At 46.2% G+C, this 23,493-nt stretch overlaps 1 protein-coding gene across 3 annotated transcripts in view; it reads right to left on the reverse strand.

The window, feature by feature from the left end:
* Positions 1 to 3,157: 3,157 nt before the first annotated feature.
* TTLL11 (tubulin tyrosine ligase like 11) overlaps positions 3,158 to 23,493 on the reverse strand; it is a 33,754-nt gene continuing 13,418 nt past the window's right edge. For 2 of the 3 annotated variants that reach the window (XM_077284874.1, XM_077284872.1), the window contains exons 4-9: positions 22,714 to 23,289; positions 22,550 to 22,645; positions 21,836 to 21,954; positions 12,280 to 12,525; positions 11,112 to 11,212; positions 3,158 to 3,736 (exon numbers count right to left, since the gene is read on the reverse strand). In XM_077284874.1, coding sequence (XP_077140989.1) covers positions 3,453 to 3,736; positions 11,112 to 11,212; positions 12,280 to 12,525; positions 21,836 to 21,954; positions 22,550 to 22,645; positions 22,714 to 23,289 — 1,422 coding nt within the window. In that variant the 3' untranslated portion in view covers positions 3,158 to 3,452. The remainder of the gene's footprint in view (positions 3,737 to 11,111; positions 11,213 to 12,279; positions 12,526 to 21,835; positions 21,955 to 22,549; positions 22,646 to 22,713; positions 23,290 to 23,493) is intronic. The other variant, XM_077284873.1, reaches the window with a different exon arrangement.

A 23,493-nucleotide genomic window follows, 5' to 3' on the forward strand; every position in this document is an offset into this window, starting at 1 on the left:
TAAACAAATGAGAAACAGAGGCCACAACGACAACTCTGCAAAAGGGGGACCCCGGCCAGACTTCACTACTATGCCTCCCATCATCCTACACAGAGGAAAAGGATTCAGTCCACTGCCAAGATTTATAGTGACTCAGCGCTCACAAGCTAAGGCTATGTGCACACGTTCAGGTTTTTTCACGTTTTTTTCGCGATAAAAACTCATTAAAAACGCATACATTATGCATCCTATCATTTAGAATACATTCTGCATGTTTTGTGCACATGGTGCATTTTTTTTCCAAAAAAAAAACGCATCGCGGTAAAAAAAGCAGCATGTTCATTAATTTTGCGGATTTTCCGCGTTTTTCCCGCAATTCTATGCATTTGGAAAAAAACGCGTCAAAAACGCGGTAAAATCGCGGTAAAAACACATGCTGATTTCTGGCAGAAATGTCCGGTTTTTGTCAGGAAAATTTCTGCCAGAATTCCTGACGTGTGCACATAGCCTTATTATGCAATGGCGGAGATTTCTGAAGATAAACATGAAAGAATCCTCCCTCAATCTGCCCCACCATCCCTGCGTTACACGCCGAGCACATTATGTGGGTTTTGCACTTTTAAACCTTAAATATTGCAACGTGCGCAGCATCAGCCACTTGTCCAGCAAGAAGCAGCGCAGCCGTCACACAGCGCTCTGCTGCCATCTACAGTCCGGACTGTGCTCCGCTCATATGAGTAAGACTACGTTCACACACAGTGTTTTTTTACTGCAGCCAAAACCTGCTCTTAGCAGTAAAAACTGTGGTCAAAAAACCCGGGTTTTTAGAGTTTAGCATCATTTTTGGGTGCGGATTACATGTGTGCTTTGTCTACAGTACATGTTTAATAAAGTTAATTTTACTCACCAAAAATGTCACAAGTAGTGTTGAGCGATACCTTCCGATACTCAAAGGTATCGGTATCGGATGGGATCGGCCGATATCCAAAAAATATCGGATATCGCCGATACCCGATACCAATGCAAGTCAATGGGACACAAGTATCGGAAGCTATCCTGGATGGTTCCCAGGGTCTGAAGGAGAGGAAACTCTCCTTCAGGTCCTGGGATCCATATTCATGTAAAAAATAAAGAATTAAAATAAAAAATATGGATATACTCACCCCTCCGGCGGCTCCTGGACCTTACCGATGTAACCGGCAGCCTCCGTTCCGAAGAATGAGGAGTGAAGGACCTTCAATGACGTCGCGGCTTGTGATTGGTCGCGTGACCGCTCATGTGATCGCTCACGCGACCAATCACAAGCCGCGACGTCATCGCAGGTCCTAAACTCACTGCATTCTTAGGAACGGAGGCTGCCGGTTACATCGCTAAGGTCCAGGGGCCGCCAGAGGGGTGAGTATATCCATATTTTTTATTTTTATTCTTTATTTTTTACATGAATATGGATCCCAGGGCCTGAAGGAGAGTCTCCTCTCCTCCATACCCTGGGAACCATACACTGGGAACTTCCGATTCCGATATCACAAAAATATCAGAACTCGGTATCGGAATTCCGGTACAGCAAATATCGGCCGATACCCGATACTTGCGGTATCGGAATGCTCAACACTAGTCACAAGAATGAATACACATGTATTTTTGCAGCGTAACTTCTTCATTACTTTCTATGGGTGAAAAAAAAAACACTGAAAGAACTGACATTCTGCAGATTTCAAAATCAGTCAGGAAGAAAAAATAAGTGCGTGATTGATAAAGGAGAATAAGACAGAATTAGTGACTGCCGCTCTGGCGGATGAGACACACAAGATCTAACACCAGAATAGTGACTGCCGCTCTGGCGGATGAGACACACAAGATCTAACACCAGAATAGTGACTGCTGCTCTGGCGGATAAGGCACACAAGATCTAACACCAGAATAGTGACTGCAGCTCTCTGGAGGATAAGGCAAGATGTAACAGCAGAATACTGACTGCAGCTCTGGAGGATGAGACACACAAGATCTAACACCAGAATAGTGACTGCAGCTCTGGAGGATGAGACACACAAGATCTAACACCAGAATAGTGACTGCAGCTCTGGAGGATGAGACACACAAGATCTAACACCAGAATAGTGACTGCAGCTCTGGAGGATAAGGCACACAAGATCTAACACCAGAATAGTGACTGCAGCTCTGGAGGATAAGGCAAGATGTAACAGCAGAATACTGACTGCAGCTCTGGAGGATGAGACACACAAGATCTAACACCAGAACACTGACTGCCGCTCTGGCGGATGAGACACACAAGATCTAACACCAGAATAGTGACTGCAGCTCTGGAGGATGAGACACACAAGATCTAACACCAGAATACTGACTGAGGCTCTGGAGGATGAGACACACAAGATCTAACACCAGAATAGTGACTGCAGCTCTGGAGGATAAGGCACACAAGATCCAACACCAGAATACTGACTGCAGCTCTGGAGGATGAGACACACAAGATCTAACACCAAAATAGTGACTGCAGCTCTGGAGGATGAGACACACAAGATCTAACACCAGAATAGTGAATGCAGCTCTGGAGGATAAGGCAAGATGTAACAGCAGAATACTGACTGCAGCTCTCAGCATTTTGAGATTTCCAATACTCTTTTAAAATCCATTTTCTTTGATGTGTGTTTAAATTATTTGCCATTCTGGGTTATCTGAATTATCTGAAAAGAAATCAGATTTGGGGGAGATTTATCTGTGAAACTAACTCAGCTGCCCTTAGCAACCAATCAGATTCCACCTTTCATTTTCCAATGAGTCTGTGAAGAATGAAAAGTGGAATCTGATTGGTTGCTAAGGGCAACTGAGTCAGTTTCACTTTGCACCATGTTTGATAAATCTCCCCCTTCATAGCCCTATTACACATCCTGTCCACCTACTTTTGGACCACCCTGTATATAAAATCAGGCGAGGGGGGGGCAGTCCAAATCTTGCACTGGGACCCATCAAACTCTAGTTATGCCACTGCCCCCACAATACACAGCACGGCACAGCACAATTTCATCCCCCATAGCACACTCCTGTACACAGCTCCGTACCAGTTGTGCACACGCGGGCTGGTTTGCTGTGTTGGTCATCGTTCTGGTGTGTGGATACACGAGCATCACGTTATAATCAACAAAAGCGACACAAAATCTCATACAGTAAAGTGGCATTTATACGGAAGCAGTCGCCCCGCGGTCTGATGCAACATGGAAATGCACATCCTGGTAGACAACTCTCGAACTGACCTCTGTCCTCATGGCCCATCACATCATTATATCCATAGATTGCTGGGGACACCCGCAGGTAGAGTGGAAGTACTACACCCACATGGCTTAAATGCTTCAGTGCCTGGCAGTCAGTGGGATTGGGGGGTTGCGTAGATTGTTAGGCATCCGCTCTACGTCACTATAACCAGAGAATGGAGGGATGGGTGTAGCAGAGCCGGAGAGTCAGGAGTGCTGCAGCTTGTAGTCTGTCAGTTTGCAGGAAGCATTGGAGCAGTTTACGAGCGGCGTATATGAGGTGACATGCACATCGGTCCGGCGGGAGGTGGTAAACTGTCGGCCCCGCTCCACCAGCGCCCTGCTACACAGGAGTCTCTTCTCATCCATTGAGTCCAGCTGACTATAACAGAACTCCACCAGGGACTGCACCTGTTCGTGAAGGACTAGTCCTTTATATCGCCTCCGTGCCAAATGGAAGAATGCCTCAAAAAACGCCTGCAAACACATCCCTGCAAATAGAGAGAGAAAGTAAAGATGGGCCCCGGAAGTAGTATAGGGCCCAGACTGTATCAATCATTAATGGGAGCAAACAACTTGCATATCAATAAGTATATCTACACCCCTCTGACAAGTCTGTGCTGCATGGAGAGCAGTCTACTGTACAGCATATAATACAAGTCTGTGCTGCATGGAGAGCAGTCTACTGTACAGCATATAATACAAGTCTGCGCTGCACGGAGAGCAGTCTACTGGACTGCATATAATACAAGTCTGTGCTACATGGAGAGCAGTCTACTGTACCGCATATAATACAAGTCTGCGCTACACGGAGAGCAGTCTACTGTACAGCATATAATACAAGTCTGCGCTGCACGGAGAGCAGTCTACTGGACTGCATATAATACAAGTCTGTGCTACATGGAGAGCAGTCTACTGTACCGCATATAATACAAGTCTGCGCTACACGGAGAGCAGTCTACTGGACTGCATATAATACAAGTCTACTGGACTGCATATAATACAAGTCTGTGCTGCATGGAGAGCAGTCTACTGTACAGCATATAATACAAGTCTGTGCTACATGGAGAGCAGTCTACAGTACAGCATATAATACAAGTATGTGCTACATGGAGAGCAGTCTACAGTACAGCATATAATACCATATAATACAAGTCTGTGCTGCGTGGAGAGCAGTCTACAGTACAGCATATAATACAAATCTGTGCTGGATGGAGAGCAGTCTACAGTACAGCATATAATACAAGTCTGTGCTACATGGAGAGCAGTCTACTGTACCGCATATAATACAAGTCTGCGCTACACGGAGAGCAGTCTACTGGACTGCATATAATACAAGTCTACTGGACTGCATATAATACAAGTCTGTGCTGCATGGAGAGCAGTCTACTGTACAGCATATAATACATGTCTGTGCTACATGGAGAGCAGTCTACAGTACAGCATATAATACAAGTATGTGCTACATGGAGAGCAGTCTACAGTACAGCATATAATACAAGTCTGTGCTGCGTGGAGAGCAGTCTACAGTACAGCATATAATACAAGTCTGTGCTGCGTGGAGAGCAGTCTACAGTACAGCACAGCAGACAATACAAGCCTGTGTAAGGAATTATAAAGAAACTGATAATGGTGATAAATCTGCTTGTGTCACCGGCCACTGTGGTTCGTACAGTCCATCCATGAATCAGGAGACTCTGGATGAATAGACTTTTAAGCTATGTGAGCACGTTGAGTATTTGCTTGCAGAAATTTCTGCATCTCTTGGCAGGGAAAACACTGTGGCAAAAACGTGCATTTTTGCTGTGTGTATGTATGCATTTTTTGCATGCCTTTTTGTACAGCAATGAAGGCTCTTTTTTAGCTAAATAAAGATATTTAAAAAAAAAAAGTTTTGTGATGTAATTTCTTGGTTCAACACCACCTTTTTCATGCTGATGCAGTGGCATCAGGGCTTGGTGTCAGCAGCTGTCATTGACACCTAGCTATAGGCTTAGTAATGAGAAGGTGTCAGCCTGAAACCCTCATTGCTAAGCCGATAAGCAAACACAAACACACATTGTCACAAGCCTATGTAGAGGCAATCACAGAGTGAACCTACATAGGCTGGAACCAAACAGCAACTGTTAATTTTTAAAAAAAGGAAAAATATTTGCGTGGGCTCCCAGGTAATTTTAATAACCAGCAGATGGAAAGCAGTCAGCTAATGTTAATATTCTGGGAAGGAGCCAATAGTCATAAAGGTTCCCAGGCTATTAATATTAGCTCACAGCTACCCCTATTGGAGCCGCAGATTCATGACTGTAATGGGCGGCACCACGTGACCGCTCATACAGGAGAAGCTGCGGCGCGGAGAGGACGCTTCGAGGGAGCCGGGTGAGTATTTTCTTTCCAGCGGTCGGGCGCACAGGGAGTGGGAGGGGGGTGGAGACAAATATATTTATTTCTACTGCAAAGAAGACAAAATACAATGATTTTTCATTTCTTCTCTCCAGCGAACGCTGCTGGAGAGAAAAAATGAATGGCGGCTTCAGCACCCAAAGCAGGGGACAGCGCTTACTGTAGCGCTGTCTCCTGCACGGTCCGTGTGGTACCCAGTCGGCACACGGGCGGCACACGGCTGCCGCACGTGTGCCACACTGATGTGCCACGTGAGCTCACGGACACACGGACACGGATAACTCCGGTACCGATTTTTCCGGTACCGGAATTATCTGGACGTGTGGGACAGGCCTAAGGTGCTGTGAAAAAAGTTCTCACGCAGTGGTGCTGTAAGTGAGAGCACCGAAGCTGATCAGCTGATGAACTCCAGTGAACTCTCTCATGGCAGCTCAGTGATACACTGTGGAAGTGATTACCTCCTGTCAGAGTATCGCCGGCAGCTGAGTAGAGCGGTCACATCTCCCGATGTTACTGTTCTAGACATGGGACACTTGAGATTACGTGGACTAAGGCGGACAGGGAGAATATGGTGGTTCACTATTTTTGATTATTTCTAGGAGATGAGGGCATCGGGATGGGTCTTAGGTTGATATAATTTTTTTTTATTTTTATTTGATTATGTATGTAAATTTTCCTTTTTTTTATTAACTCTGAGCATAGGCACCGGCTGAGTCTCCCATCAGCGGCTTCTGCCATCGCTGTTTAGTGACAGCAGACGTAGCCCGATGGGAGCAGTAGTCTCGTCAGCTCACGCCTGCTGAACTGTGGTAAGCTTTTTACCGCGGGTCACAGCTGCGGGTCACAGTCACAGCTGCGGATCATGCTGGCATCTGACAGCGTTATCCTGCAGCGCTCTGACCGATGGTCTTACCGGCGGTAATGTTACCGCCGATAAGAACCTCTGTTCTGGTGTTTGCCGCACTGTCAGACAGGTGACAGCGTAACACCATAGGAAGTACATGAAAACACAAACAAAAACTCAGCAAATCTGCGTACATTTTTATACCTGTGTTTTTCCTGCGGATTTGACTGACTCAATTGAAGTCAAAGAGTGGAAAACGCAAAAAATGTGCTCAAACAATTGACATGCTGTAGAAAAAGACGCACTGCAAATACTCAAAGGGAATTTACTGATCATGTGCACAACACTTCAGGATTTAATTAGCTGGCATAAGGATTCAATTGCATTTTTGGCCCATTTCCACGATGAAAAAATGCCGCAAAAACGCACCGTGTGCACATAACCTTCGGCCTCTCCCATGTACGAAAGAAGAGCAGGGAATTGTGCGAGAACATGGGACTATTAATGATGAGATGGGGAGTTCCTGGAGCAAGGATCTATGAGGGGGAGAAGGTGTGCGTGTCAGGCAGTTACCCCAAAAGCACACAGGTGCTTCTATAACCGGCTGTGACATGGGTGGGGGCTCAGCAGGTGCTGGCCACATGGTATGAATAGTGTGAACCGCGGGGCCCGTCAGGAAAAAAGTATAGAAGGAACGTGAGGAGTATGACCTTGGTGGTCTAGAACAGGGGGGTACACCTATGGTTTACACTATTCATACCATGTAACCAGCACCTGCTGAGCCCCCACCCATGTCACAGCCGGTTATAGAAGTAGCTGTGCACACCTTCTCCGTCAGTGACGCGGTGCTGTGTGCACTTAGTCCCCATGTGATGTGACACTGGTTGCGGACCTCATGCATCATCTCCTACATAGGGACTTGCTGACTGTAGGGCCACATTGGACTCACGTGCTCCGTATTCACACCTGCAGGTAACAGACACTGCTCCTCCCCATCACTCCTGTGTGCTCGCTGACACGCGGCACTGCCATCATGTACTAGATTCCTGCTTTTCTCTCCCTTGTGTACTATCATCTCCCATGTGGTTCAGGATATCATTAACCCCTTCATGACCCAGCCTATTTTGACCTTAATGACCTGGCCGTTTTTTGCAATTCTGACCAGTGTCCCTTTATGAGGTAATAACTCAGGAACGCCTCAACGGATCCTAGCGGTTCGGAGACTGTTTTTTCGTGACATATTGGGCTTCATGTTAGTGGTATATTTAGGTCGATAATTTTTGCTGCACCCCAAAAGTTATTGTACAATTTGTCCTGAGTAGGCCGATACCCCATATGGGGGGGGGGGGGGAACCAATGTTTGGGCGCACGACAGGGCTCGGAAGGGAAGGAGCGCCATTTGACTTTTTCAATGAAAAATTGTCTCCAATCTTAGCGGACACCATGTCGCGTTTGGAGAGCCCGTGTGCCTAAACATTGGAGCTCCCCCACAAGTGACTCCATTTTGGAAACTAGACCCCCCCTAATGAGCTTATCTAGATGCATAGTGAGCACTTTGAATCCCCAGGTGCTTCACAAATTGATCCGTAAAAATGAAAAAGTACTTTTTTTTCACAAAAACTTTCTTTTATCCTCAATTTTTTCATTTTCACATAGGCAACAGGATAAAATAGATCCTAAAATGTGTTGGGCAATTGCTCATGAGTACACCGATACCTCATATGTGGTAACAAACCACTGTTAGTGCACACGGCAAGGCTCGGAAGGGAAGGAGCGCCATTTGACTTTTGAATGAAAAATTAGCTCCAATCGTTAGCGGACACCATGTCGCGCTTGGAGAGCCCCTGTGTGCCTAAACATTGGAGCTCCCCCACATGTGACCCCATTTTGGAAACTAGACCCCCCAAGGAACTTATCTAGATGCATAGTGAGCACTTTGAATCCCCAGGTGCTTCACAAATTGATCTGTAAAAATGAAAAAGTACTTTTTTTTTAACAAAAAATTTCTTTTAGCCTCAATTTGTTCATTTCCACATGGGCAACAGGATAAAATGGATCCTAAAATGTATTGGGCAATTTCTCCTGAGTACACTGATACCTCACATGTGGGGGTAAACCACTGTTTGGGCACACGGCAGGGCTCGGAAGGGAAGGAGCACCATTTGACTTTTTGAATGAAAAATTAGCTCCAATCGTTAGCGGACACCATGTCGAGTTTGGAGAGCCCTTGTGTGCCTAAACATTGGAGCTCCCCCACATGTGACCCCATTTTGGAAACTAGACCTCCCATGGAACTAATCTAGATGTGCAGTGACCAATTTAAACTCCCAAGTGCTTCACAGAAGTTGATAACGCAGAGCTGTGAAAATAAAAAATCATTTTTCTTTCCTCAAAATTTTTTTAGCCCGCAATTTTTTATTTTCACAAGAGTAACAGGAGAAATTGGACCCCAAAAGTTGTTGTCCAGTTTGTCCCAAGTACACGGATATCCCATATGTGGGGGTAAACTACTGTTTGGGCACACGTCGGGGCTCGGAAGGGAAGTAGTGACTTTTGAAATGCAGACTTTGATGGAGTGGTCTGCGGGCGTCACATTGCGTTTGCAGAGCCCCTGGTGTGCCTAAACAGTAGAAACCCCCCACAAGTGACCCCATTTTGGAAACTAACCCCCCCAAGGAACTTGTCTAGATATGTGGTGAGCACTTTGAACCCCCAAGTGCTTCACAGAAGTTTACAACGCAGAGCCGTGAAAATAAAAAATCATTTTTCTTTCCTCAAAAATTATGTTTTAGCAAGCAATTCTTTATTTTCTCAAGGGTAACAGGAGAAATTGGACCCCAATAATTGTTGCCTAGTTTGTCCTGAGTATGCTGGTACCCCATATGTGGGGGTAAACCACTGTTTGGGCGCACGTCAGGGCTCGGAAGGGAGGGAGCACCATTTGACATTTTGAATGCAAGATTGGCTGGAATCAATGGTGGCGCCATGTTGCGTTTGGAGACCCCTGATGTGCCTAAAAAGTGGAAAACCCTCAATTCTAACTCCAACACTAACCCTTACACACCCCTAACCCTAATCCCAACTCTAGCCATAACCGTAATCACAACCCTAACCCCAACACACCCCTAACCACAACCCTAACACACCCCTAACCCTAATCCCAACCCTAACCCTAATCCTAACCCTAATCCCAACCCTAACCCCAACACACCCCTAACCATAACCCTAACCACAAGCCTAATCTTAACCCTATTTCCAACCCTAGCCCTAATTCCAACCCTAACTCTAATTCCAACCCTAACCCTAAGGCTATGTACCCACGTTGCGGAATCGTGTGAGATTTCTCGGCACCATTTTTGAAAAATCCGCAGGTAAAAGGCACTGCGTTTTACCTGCGGATTTACCGTGGATTTCCAGTGTTTTTTGTGCGGATTTCAGCTGTGGATTCCTATTGAAGAACAGGTGTAAAACGCTGCGGAATCCGCACAAAGAATTGACATGCTGCGGAAAATACAACACAGCGTTTCCGTGCGGTATTTTCCGCACCATGGGCACAGTGGATTTGATTTAACATAGGTTTACATGGTACTGTAAACCTGATGGAAAACTGCTACGAATCCGCAGCGACCAATCCGCTGCGGATCCGCAGCCAAATCCGCACCGTGTGCACATAACCTAATTCTAACCCTAACCCTAGTTCTAACCCTAATTCTAACCCTAGCCCTAACCCTAGTTGAGAAAAAAAATAAATATATTTTCTTTATTTTATTATTGTCCCTACCTATGGGGGTGATAAAGGGGGGTTCATTTACTATTTTTTTTATTTTGATCACTGTGATAAGTTTTATCACAGTGATCAAAATGTACCTGGAAGGAATCGGCCGGCTGGCAGATTCGGCGGGTGCACTGCGCATGCACCCGCCATTTTGGAAGATGGCGGCGCCCAGGGAGAAGACGGACGGACACCGGGAGGCTCGGTAAGTATGAGGGGGTGGGATCGGAGCATGGGGGGGTGGAAAGGAGGAGGAGATCGGTGGCGGTGGCGGGGGGCACATCAGGGTTTCCAGCCATGGCCGATGATATTGCAGCATCGGCCATGGCTGGATTGTAATATTTCACCACTTTTCATAGGTGAAATATTACAAATTGCTCTGATTGGCTGTTGAAAGTGAAACAGCCAATCAGAGCGATCGTAGCTATGTGGGGGCGAAGCCACCCCCCCCCCCTGGGCTGAAGTACCACTCCCCCCCCTGTAGGTCGGGTGAAATTGGAGTTAACTCTTTCACCCGACCTGCAGAGACGCGATCATTCTGTGACACAGCATATGCGTCACAGGTCGGATTGGCACCGACTTTCATAACGCATACGCTGTGTCACAGGTCGGGAAGGGGTTAACCCTTTGTGTCACTATAGTATCTGATTTCATGTAGTGTGGGCACACATGTAACCATTTGCCACCATGTAACCATTTGCTGGTGAAATGAAGGTTTTTACTTTTTCCACCTCACGTATTCTGACCTTCTATGACCAAATGTTCGATGTTTCCACGATTGGGTTTACCATAGCAGCAGTGGACACATTTCACGAGCCACTACTCTGCCACCATCACGGCAGGACTTTACCTGACTCCCGATGCTCCAGGTTGCTCCACCGCCGCGTTATATCGATGTACAGGATGTCGCCAGAGGCCATGGAGAAGCTCCCACCACTCAATTTACAGCTCCTGTGGAGAGAACACAAAGTGGCGGCTCACCATAAGACCACTACCACGGTTCTGACCTCCATCCACAACCCATGGTCTCCGCAAGTTACTCCCCCATGGTTGTGTCCTGAACATGAAGCGTCATCCATGTACTGTAGCATACAGTTATTCAGCTCTTACAGATCTCTCCTTGCTCTCAGTGAATTGGAAAATTCTTAGTTACACCATAAACCAGTAAAACATTAATGAGCCCTGGCGATAGAAACCCCCAATGGGGAAACAAATATTTATGGGAACGAACGATGGCTGATCTAGTGATTGTGTCTGCACACCTAGCACGTTACCGACAGCACAAGCAGTGCACGCGGGGTGATGCGTTTACACAGACGACGCACTCCCATTACACAGGAAATGAAATTATGTGGGCGATTCGATCAAGAAGATTTTGATGCCAGCATAAAGGATCCCATCACATAATGAGGGGGCTTTATTGATTGCCCCCAAATTTACAGAAGCTGATAAATGGGATAATCACTCTCTATTCATCAGTTCTGATTGTTCAATTGTGGGTTTGTTACAATGTGTCAGTGTAGACTGTCCTCTGTGATCTCTCCCTTTCCTGGGCAGGACTCCCCCATCTTCACTGATACATTGTAACAAGTCCGTCAGCTGTGTGAGCACAAGGAGAAATCACTATATGGTTATTTACATAGAGCATAAAACGTGGAAAGACCAAAAGCTGCAGTTTTGTCACAGTGTACAGCAGCTGATTGTGTGCCTGATAGTCACTATACAGAAAATAATATGTGCCCCCCTCCTATATCTAATATACAAAGAAAAGTATGTGACCCCTCCCACCGCTCATCTCCAGGGACTTCTCTGTCCTCCATCTACAATCCAAAAGCAACAAGATGGATAAACGTATGTGGCCCCCTCCACATACACCTCCAGGGGCTTCTTTATCTGCTGTCTGTCACACACGAAAATGCCTGGTAGGCCAGAACATGGGACACAACCCACTATGCAGCACCTGATGAGCCACACAAGTCTGCTCTACCTGCAGGACATCTGATAGGGCGGCCACCCACCTTATGAATGTTCGGAACCCTGTTGGTCCCATCCTCATGGATCCCTTTACTCCCAAGAATCGGATGAACAGGGTGGTGACACGCTCCAGGATGCGGAGGTGGCAGAACTTCCTGGCATACTTGGGGTACACTTGCTTCAGGCAGAGCGGGGGCAGGTTCTGCTTCTCTGGCCTCGTCGGCGTGTCGGTGTTACAAGCATCAGGAGGTTCGGTGTGGAAATCTGTCATTGTGTCTAAGGAGGGAGACCTGGAGGAAAACAGATCCCAAAGTCACAGCCACCGTCCACCCCCTACCGTCTGAGTACAAGCATTCAGCACACGTACGGCCTGGAGCAGCAGTGTCTGAGCAGGGGCGGCCACCAACGAAGTGTGACTGGAGAAAAGGCACCCCGGAGGGAATCTAGGAAAAGCTACCAGGACACCTGTGTGGAGGTGACTCCTGATGTCAGTAACCCATTACGCGCCCCCAGTACCGCTCCTGTACCTGACCGCCATTCGTCCTTGTGCAACCGCTCCTGTCCCTGACTGCCCTCACCCCCCAGCAGGATCACTCCTTTCCCAGTCTGTGGGAACTGAGCCCTGACCAACATTCATTCTTCCCCTAGTGCATCTGCTCCAGCAGGTAGAAGAGGGGGCAGCAGATGGCAAAGGCCCAGAGGGCAGAGGAGCAAGGAACAGAGTAATGGATCATATAGGAGCAGACAGTGGATGGCTGAACGGCAGGCAAAAGATTCATATGACTAGGACAATAACATCGGGGCGATATAAGACCGATCACTGGGTAAGTGACCAGAGGAGCATGTGCAGCAGTGCAGAGATGGTACTGTCACTGTCCGGGGGTGACACCTCAGGAGCGCTAAGGAGGTGCCTCAGGAACGCAGGACCCATACCTGCAGACAGTCGAGATGTAACATGCAAAGTATGAGTAATGTCGCTTCATTAACCCCTTCATGACCCAGCCTATTTTGACCTTAATGACCTGGCCGTTTTTTGCAATTCTGACCAGTGTCCCTTTATAAGGTAATAACTCAGGAACGCTTCAACGGATCCAAGCGGTTCTGAAACTGTTTTTTCGTGACATATTGGGCTTCATGTTAGTGGTAAATTTAGGTCGATAATTTTTGCATTTATTTGTGAAAAAAATGGAAATTTGGCGAAAATTTTGAAAATTTTGCAATTTGCAAATTTTGAATTTTTATTCTGTTAAACGAGAGAGTTATGTGACACAAAATAGTTAATAAATAACATTACCCACATGTCTACTTTACATCAGCCAATTTTGGAAACAAAATTTTTTTTGCTAGATAGTTCTAAGGGTTAAAATTTGACCAGCGATTTCTTATTTTTACAACGAAATTTACAAAACCATTTTTTTAAGGACCACCTCACATTTGAAGTCAGTTTGAGGGGTCTATATGGCTGAAAATACCCAAAAGTGACACCATTCTAAAAACTGCACCCCTCAAGGTGCTCAAAACCACATTCAAAAAGTTTATTAACCCTTCAGGTGCTTCACAGGAATTTTTGGAATGTTTAAATAAAAATGAACATTTACATTTTTTATTTTTTATTTTTTTTTTTTTTTACACAAAATGTATTTCAGCTCCAATTTGTTTTATTTTACCAAGGGTAACAGGAGAAAATGGACCCCAAAAGGTATTGTACAATTTGTCCTGAGTACGCCGATACCCCATATGGGGGGGAAACCACTGTTTGGGCGCAAGACAGGGCTCGGAAGGGAAGGAGCGCCATTTGACTTTTTCAATGAAAAATTGGCTCCAATCTTTAGCAGACACCATGTCGCGTTTGGAGAGCCCCTGTGTTCCTAAACATTGGAGCTCCCCCACAAGTGACCCCATTTTAAAAACTAGACCCCCCAAGGAGCTTATCTAGATACATAGTGAGCACTTTGAACCCCCAGGTGCTTCAAAAATTGATCCGTAAAAATGAAAAAGTACTTTTTTTTTCACAAAAAAATTATTTTAGCCTCAATTTGCTCATTTCTACTTGGGAACATGATAAAATGGATCCTAAAATTTATTGGGCAATTTCTCCTGAGTGCACTGATACCTCACATGTGGGGGTAAAATACTGTTTGGGCACACGGCAGGGCTCGGAAGGAAAGGAGCGCAATTTGACTTTTTGAATGAAAAATTAGCTCTAATCGTTAGCGGACACCATGTCGTGTTTGGAGAGCCCCTGTGTGCCTAAACATTGGAGCTCCCCCACATGTGACCCCATTTTGTAAACTAGACCTCCCATGGAACTAATCTAGATGTGCGGTGACCACTTTAAACCCCCAAGTGCTTCACAGAAATTTATAACGCAGAGCCGTGAAAATAAAAAATCATTTTTCTTTCCTCAAAAATTATTTTTTAGCAAGCAATTTTTTATTTTCACAAGAGTAACAGGAGAAATTGGACGTCGGGGCTCAGAAGGGAAGTAGTGACGTTTTGGAATGCAGACTTTGATGGAATGGTCTGCAAGCATCATGTTATGTTTGCAGAGCCCCTGATGTGCCTAAACAGTAGAAACCCCCCACAAGTGACCCCATTTTGGAAACTAGACCCCCCAAGGAACTTACCTAGACATGTGGTGAGCACTTTGAACCCCCAAGTGCTTCACAGAAGTTTACAATGCAGAGCCGTGAAAATAAAAAATCATTTTTCTTTCCTCAAAAATTATGTTTTAGCAAGTAATTTTTTATTTTTACAAGGGTAACAGGAGAAGTGGACCCCGATATTTGTTGCCCTTTTTGTCCTGAGTACGCTGATACCCCATATGTGGGGGTAAACCACTGCTTGGGCACACGTCGGGGCTCGAAAGGGGAGTAGTGAAGTTTAGAAATGCAGACTTTGATGGAATGGTCTGCGGGCATCACGTTGCGTTTGCAGAGCCCCTGATCTGCCTATACAGTAGAAACCCCCCACGAGTGACCCCATTTTGGAAACTAGACCCCCAAGGAACTTATCTAGATGTGCAGTGAGCACTTTGAACCCCCAAGTGCTTCACAGAAGTTTATAACGCAGAGCCGTGAAAATAAAAAATAATTTTTCTTTCCTCAAAAATTATGTTTTAGCAAGCAATTTTTTATTTTCACAAGGGTAACAGGAGAAATTGGACCCCAATAGTTGTTGCCCAGTTTGTCCTGAATATGCTGATACCCCATATGTGGGGGTAAACCACTGTTTGTGCGCACGTCAGGGCTCGGAAGGGAGGGAGCACCATTTGACTTTTTGAACGCAAGATTCGCTGAAATCAATGGTGGCGCCATGTTGCGTTTGGAGACCCCTGATGTGCCTAAACAGTGGAAACCCCTCAATTCTAACTCCAACACTAACCCCAACACACCCCTAATCCTAATCCCAACTCTAGCCATAACACTAATCACAACCCTAACCCCAACACACCCCTAACCACAACCCTAACCCCGACACACCCCTAACCCTAATCCCAACCCTAATCCCAACCCTAACCCTAATCCCAACCCTAACCACAACCCTAACCCCAACACACCCCTAACCCTAACCATAACCCTAACCACAAGCCTAATCTTAACCCTATTTCCAACCCTAGCCCTAATTCCAACCCTAACTCTAATTCCAACCCTTTTGGACTTAGACCTGGTCTGGACCAAGGGAGCCCAGTGGATGTAGTGTATATGGACTTTTCAAAAGCTTTTGATACGGTGCCACACAAAAGGTTGTTACATAAAATGAGAATAATGGGGATAGGGGAAAATATGAGTACGTGGATTGAGAGCTGGCTCAGGGATAGGAAACAAAGGGTGGTTATTAATGGAGCACACTCGGACTGGGTCGCGGTTAGCAGTGGGGTACCACAGGGGTCAGTATTGGGCCCTCTTCTTTTTAACATATTTATTAATGACCTTGTTTGCAGATGACACTAAACTCTGCAGGGTAATCAATACAGGGGAGGACAATTTTATATTACAGGATGATTTATGTAAACTAGAAGCTTGGGCTGATAAAAGGCAAATGAGCTTTAATGGGGATAAATGTAAGGTCATGCACTTGGGTAGAAGTAATAAGATGTATAACTATGTGCTTAATTCTAAAACTCTGGGCAAAACCGTCAATGAAAAAGACCTGGGTGTATGACAAACTCATATTCAGTGGCCAGTGTCAGGCAGCTGCTACAAAGGCAAATAACATAATGGGATGCATTAAAAGAGGCATATATGCTCACGAGGAGAACATAATTTTACCTCTATACAAGTCACTAGTTCGACCACACTTAGAATACTGTGCACAGTTCTGGTCTCCGGTGTATAAGAAAGACATAGCTGAACTAGAGCGGGTGCAGAGAAGAGCGACCAAGGTTATTAGAGGACTGGGGGGTCTGCAATACCAAGATAGGTTATTACACTTGGGGCTATTTAGCTTGGAAAAACGAAGACTAAGGGGTGATCTTATGTTAATGTATAAATATATGAGGGGACAGTACAAAGACCTTTCTGATGATCTTTTTAATCATAGACCTGAGACAGGGACAAGGGGGCATCCTCTACGTCTGCAGGAAAGAAGGTTTAAGCATAATAACAGACGCGGATTATTTACTGTAAGAGCAGTGAGACTATGGAACTCTCTGCCGTATGATGTTGTAATGAGTGATTCATTACTTAAATTTAAGAGGGGACTGGATACCTTTCTGGAAAAGTATAATGTTACAGGGTATATACACTAGATTCCTTGATATGGCGTTGATCCTGGGAACTAGTCTAATTGCCGTATGTGGAGTCGGGAAGGAATTTTTTTCCCCAAGGTGGAGCTTACTCTTTGCCACATGGTTTTTTTTTGCCTTCCTCTGGATCAACATGTTAGGGCATGTTAGGTTAGGCTATGGGTTGAACTAGATGGACTTAAAGTCTTCCTTCAACTTTAATAACTATGTAACTCTGTAACTATGTAACCCTAACCCTAAGGGTATGTGCCCAAGTTGCGGATTCGTGTGAGATTTTTCCGCACCATTTTTTAAAAATCCGCAGGTAAAATGTACTGCGTTTTACTTGCAGATTTACTGCGGATTTCCAGTGTTTTTTTGTGCGGATTTCACCTGCGGATTCCTATTGAGGAACAAGTGTAAAATGCAGCGGAATCCGCACAAAGTATTGACATGCTGCGGAAAATACAATGCAGCGTTGCCGCGTGGTATTTTCCGCACCATGGGCACAGCGGATTTGGTTTTCCATAGGTTTACATGGTACTAAACCTGATGGAAAACTGCTACGAATCCGCAGCCAAATCCGCACCGTGTGCACATAGCCTAATTCTAACCCTAATCCTAACCCTAACCATAATTCTAACCCTAGCCCTAACCCTAACCCTAGTGGAAAAATAAAAGTAAATATATTTTCTTTATTTTTATTATTGTCCCTACCTATGGGGGTGATAAAGGGGGGGTTCATTTACTATTTTTTTTATTTTGATCACTGTGATAAAACCTATCACAGTGATCAAAATGTACCTGGAACGAATCGGCCGGCAGATTCGGCGGGTGCACTGCGCATGCGCCCGCCATTTTGGAAGATGGCGGCACCCATGGAGCAGACGGACGGACACCGGGAGGCTCGGCAAGTATGAGGGGGGGGATCGGAGCACAGGGGGGTGGGATCGGAGCACGGGGGGAGCGGACAGTAGGACGGGGGAGCGGAGCACAGGACGGAGGACTGGGAAGGCGATCGGTGGTGGTGGCGGGGGGCAGATCAGGGTTTCTAGCCATGGCCGATGATATTGCAGCATCGGCCATGGCTGGTTTGTAATATTTCAACATTTTAATAGGTGAAATATTACAAATCGCTCTGACTGGCTGTTTCACTTTCAACAGCCAATCAGAGCGATCGTAGCCACGGAGGGGGGGGGGGTGAAGCCACGCTCGCGGGCTGAAGTACTACTCCCCCTGTCCCTGCAGATCGGGTGAAATTGGAGTTAACCCTTTCACCCAATCTGCAGGGACGCGATCCCTCCATGACGCCACATAGGCGTCACAGGTCGGATTGGCACCGACTTTCATGACGCCTACGTGGCGTCACAGGTTGGGAAGGGGTTAAAGGAGTTGTTCATCCTTAGGCCACATGTCTGTAGTCACTCCATGTGACTCTTGTGAATCCTCACAACACGTGCACTGCGTAATGTGAGGATACCCTGGTGTTTGCGCCAGGAGCGGCGGAACGTGACTACAAGTATACGACATGCATACTCCCAGCCACATTCCCACTAGACTATTTCCAACCTTCCTAAAAAGCGTAACACAAAAAGAAATACCCCCTTAATAAAATATTAAATACTGCAGTCACCAGCAAATGATATGGGGTTAATCTGCAAGTTAATAGCGTTACTAACCTGACTGGCACCTGCACGTAGCCGAACGCTGCAGGGAGAAAATTAACTTTACTCTCCCCGGCAGTATTCAGTTTCAGCCATGGATGTGGCACCAGCGCTGGTTGAGTCATCGCTCTCAATATACAGAGCGGCCGCTGTAGCTGCGCCCTGGCCCTGACTGACAGTCGCTCTGCAATGGGGCCGGCTGTCAGTCAGGGCCGAGGCCACAGTTACAGGCGCTGCTCTGTATACTAAGACTGGTGACTAAACCAGTGCCGCACCATGGCTGAAACCAAATGCTGCCGGGGAGAATAAAGTTAATTTTCTCCCTGCAGCGTTCGGCTACATGCAGGCTCCAGGCTGGTTAGTAACGCTATTAACCTGCAGATTAACCCCATATCTGCTGTTTAATAGCATTTTGCTGGTGACAGGTTCCATTTACAAAAAAACGCGCAGAAAGAATATGACTCATGAGCGTTTGGCATCACTTGGATCTCTGTCAGTCGACCTTTTTCTCAGCCTCCTGATGAACCGTAACTGGGAGGGGAAACGTGTCAGAGTCATTACTATGGACATCTAATAACGGAAGTAGATCTGTATTTATATCAGTTCATAATGAATTTCACCTCAACTGATCCTGTATTATTATTATTATAGCGCCATTTATTCCATGGCGCTTTACATGTGAGGAGGGGTATACATAATAAAACCAGCAACCACAGAAAAAAATGGTGGAAAAACGTCCACAAGTGCGCTTGTGACCGGTCTCCACCATGTGTGGTCTTCCACCAGTGATGTTGTGAGTTGTTTCATCGCTTGTTCCAGTTATGCCCGTCTTTTGCTTTTGTATGTAGATTTTATCAATAAAGTTGTTTCTACTTTGTGTTAATTTGTGGACGTTTTTCCACCATTTTTTTCTGTGGTTGCTTATAGTGATCTTTGGTGGGTCCTGATTGTCCCATTATTTGGTTGCGAATGCCTCTTATTTACTACATTGGTAGCTACTTATAAACATTATGAGGTATTCCTCCAATTATGTGCGTTTTTCTGTTTGATAATAAAACCAGGTACAATAATCTTGAACAATTAAAGTCGCAACTGGTACAGGAGGAGAGAGGACCCTGCCCGCGAGGGCTCACAATCTACAAGGGATGGAATTAATCACCGGTGGATTTGATCTAATCCCTTGTAATGGCCTTTTCAATGCATTAAGTATTGTACTGGCCTCTTATGAAACATTTTTAAGCTGCTGTATTTGTACGTATGTCACTGAGATACTGCGACAGAGAGGGGTCAGAAGATCGCAACGACTGGTTACACGTGCACCTGCACTGGTTGGCTCTGCTTTGTCTTCCTGTTAGGCTACCTTCACACTAGCGTCGTATGACGCACGTCGCAATGCGTCGTTTTGGAGAAAAAACGCATCCTGCAAAATTGCTTACAGGATGCGTTTTTTCTCCATAGACTAACATTAGCGACGCATTGTTACACATCGCAACCGTCGTGTTGCGTCGGACCGTCAGCACAAAAAACGTTGCATGTAACGTTTTTTGGTGCGTCGTTTCCAGCATTTCCGACCGCGCATGCATCCGCTGCCCCCGTTGTGCGGCGCTTTCACAGTGTGCGTCGGTACGTCGCCACGTCGCGGTACGACGCTAGTGTGAAAGTAGCCTTAGCAGGGCAGATTTCCTTTACTCTGTTGTTGCAAAAGTTAAACAGTTTGTCTCCTAGAGCTCTTAAGTCCTAATTTATCTCAGGTATTCTGATTTCTCCACTCCTCTCCGGTATAAATGCTCACTAGCGATGAGCAAACGTGCTTGGATAAGGTGTTTTCCGAACATGCTCGGGTGCTAACCGAGTGACTTCAGCATGCTCGAATAATATGTTTGAGTCTACACGCCTGCATGTCTCGTGGCTGTTTGACAGCCACAACACATTCATCAAAACATCTTGGCAGATGCCGAGGCAACGATAGAAAAGTAAAAAATTGAGGCTCGTATAAATCCGATAGTGATGGGACATACATTTTCGACTTCCGGGTTAATTGGGGAAGAATATGAATGTTTTCTCATAACTGTAACCCTTGCCTATAAGCCACAAATCTATAGTGGCCAGATAACTGACAACAGCCATGTCATTTTTGATCTCTGGAGAAAGGCAAAAAATCCCAATGGTACATATGGTGGCGATCTAGAAATTCTGCTATTATCAGTAGCGAAGTTATCACATAGGTTGGGGATTTCATAAAATCCTGAAGGGGTGGGGATATCCACCAACCCGGCCCACGTGAGGTGATCACCAAGGGGGTGTGTGTGTAACTCAGGTACTGATAAAAGATCAAGACACATTATGATCTTTGTTCCTGTAGAAAGAAACCCATTGTGTATGCATAAATCTTGTTTGCTGAAGGTCACCCAAATCAAAGTGCTCTCCTTTGGGTAAGTTGCCTCATCTCTGTGAGCAGCGTAGTAATTTCTTCCCTTATTCCTTCTTATTTTATGTGCTGTACATGCTGTATTGTTTTGTCCCCTTTGTATAATCTGTTCTATATTTTCTATAAACACTGTCTATCGCTGGGATTACATGTAATATTTAATAGTTCTGTTCCTTTAGTTCTGTAAACCACACCCCTGAAAGCCATACGGTACCAGAACTAGGCCTCAAGTCAGCCTGTATAAAAATCGACTGATGGTGGCAGCGAGTAGTCTGGGGTTATCGTGGCGTTCACAGTGACTGTATCGGGGGAAAACACATATATTGCATGAGTTGGAATCGGAGAAGCCGTCGGCCTTCTCCGTTAATCGTCAGTCAATCATGTAATTGTCCAGACAATAGGGGACAGCAGAGAGCTCTTCAAGGCAAAGATAACAGTGGGTGGTTCTGCATGACCCTCCCGAGCTGCCAAATCTTGACACAGGGGTATGCTCACAACATGTTGTGCGCAATGTTAGGATTCACAAGTCTGCAGACATATAGAGACACACAGAGTGACTGCAGACTTGTAGCCTAATGCCAGACACCTCCTTTAAACAGAAGGGATTAAATAAAGTTGCTCTCCAGGCTCCTCCCCTTTCCTATAGTCCCTCCCCTCAGGAGCAGCCTGAGCCTCTGATTGGACATAAGGTGCACCTTAGACTAATGGGTAAAAAATAGTGACATGATTGTAGAATGAGCAATCCGACTGGTTGTCTTTCTCTGGTCAATATAACAACTCACGGCTTCTGCGAGCTCCTCCTCCTCCCCGGGTCCACGAGGCGCAGTGTGTCCCTGATGACAGCAACCTTCACCTCCTCGTCCACTGGGCTCGGCACATTCTCATAGACACCAGGAAGCAGCTGCAAGAAGAGAACAGGCAGAACAACGCGTAGAGCTGAGTCCTGACTCCTGACAGTGTGGCCGGAAAATGACCATGGTGGGGTGGGGGTGGGAAAGCAATGCTGACATCAAATACACATGGGAGGGGAGAGACAGACACTAAATATATACAGGGGAGGGGGCGAATGAGGCTGCAACTGAATACACCCTGGGTGGAGGCTGAAACTGAATTCACATGGGGGGGGAGGCTGACACTGAATACACATTTGGAAAGAGACTGAAACTGAATATATAAAAGGGGGGAGGTTGACCCTGAAATCACATTGAGGATGGGAGGACAGGGGGTGGGCGATCCTGACACTGAATACATATGGGGGGTGGCAGCCACCGAACACACACCATAGGGGCGGGGGGTTGGGGGTTTGGGAAGTCACTGAATACATGCAGGGGAGGGAGCCACACTGAATACACCTGGGGGAGGGAGGGGACACTGAATACACACAGGAGGGGAGGCTGACTGTGAATGCAAATGGGAGGCTGACACTGTGAGGGGTTTGACATGGAATATACAAGGAGGGGGGAAAGGGCGACACTAAATACACATGGGGGGCTGACCTCTTGCTCATGCTCGATCTTCATGCTGGGGTTGGCATTCACCTCCAATAACACTGGCTTCAGGTTCTTTAGCAGCAGAACGTCAAACCCTAAAATCTTTGGTGAGGAAAAAGAATCAGGAGAGTCAGATCCCTGAAAAGAGGCACAGAAAAAGGGGTCCTTACCTGGAAACAGGAGGGACCAGGCTTCCCTGCGGGGATGTCCACCTGGTGGTACACCTTCAGCTCTGGGAGGAGGCTAATGACAGTCTTGATGACCAGTGCCGTGATGTCGGACCAGACCTTCTTGATGTCCATTCCTTTTGCCAGGAGTCGGCAAAGGACGCTGGAGACGGTTCTCTTGCTGCCAGTGTGCGCACTGTCGGAGTGGATGAAGTTGCCGCTGTGGATGTTGAGGGAGTAGTTGGTGAGGTGCATGTAGGAGCGGTGGAGGTTCTTATGGGTCGGCTGCTGGTACGGCTCCGTACAGAAGCGTGACAGTCCATCATGGGATATGTAAATCTCCAGTGGCTCTAGAGAAGTCAGCACCACATAAAGGCGCATGTCAAACTTCAGCTTGTCTATGAGCAGGGGCTTCCTGACGTACTCCTGCACCACCGCTGGCCGGCTCTGGAGACCACCGACACCACGCACCTCACAGGGGTCCTTAATTAGGTAGATGCCGTCCCCCTGACACCCACCATCCGGCTTCACTATAAAGATCGGTTTCCAGGAAGGATCACTGTCCCTCGCCATGCGAACCTGAAAAAGAGTGGTCCCACATCACCCCAAAATATAACAAATCCGTACACAGGCAGTACAAGGTATACAACTCATGTCCAGGAGAATAAATAGCATACTGGACAGTGCGGAGTATACAGCACCTCGTCCATATGAGTATAAAGTATACAGGAATATATCATACAGTGCAGGGTATACAGCATCTCATCCATGTGAGTATATAGT

Source organism: Ranitomeya variabilis, chromosome 2 (assembly GCF_051348905.1).
Source record: "Ranitomeya variabilis isolate aRanVar5 chromosome 2, aRanVar5.hap1, whole genome shotgun sequence".
Lineage (NCBI taxonomy): Eukaryota > Metazoa > Chordata > Amphibia > Anura > Dendrobatidae > Ranitomeya > Ranitomeya variabilis.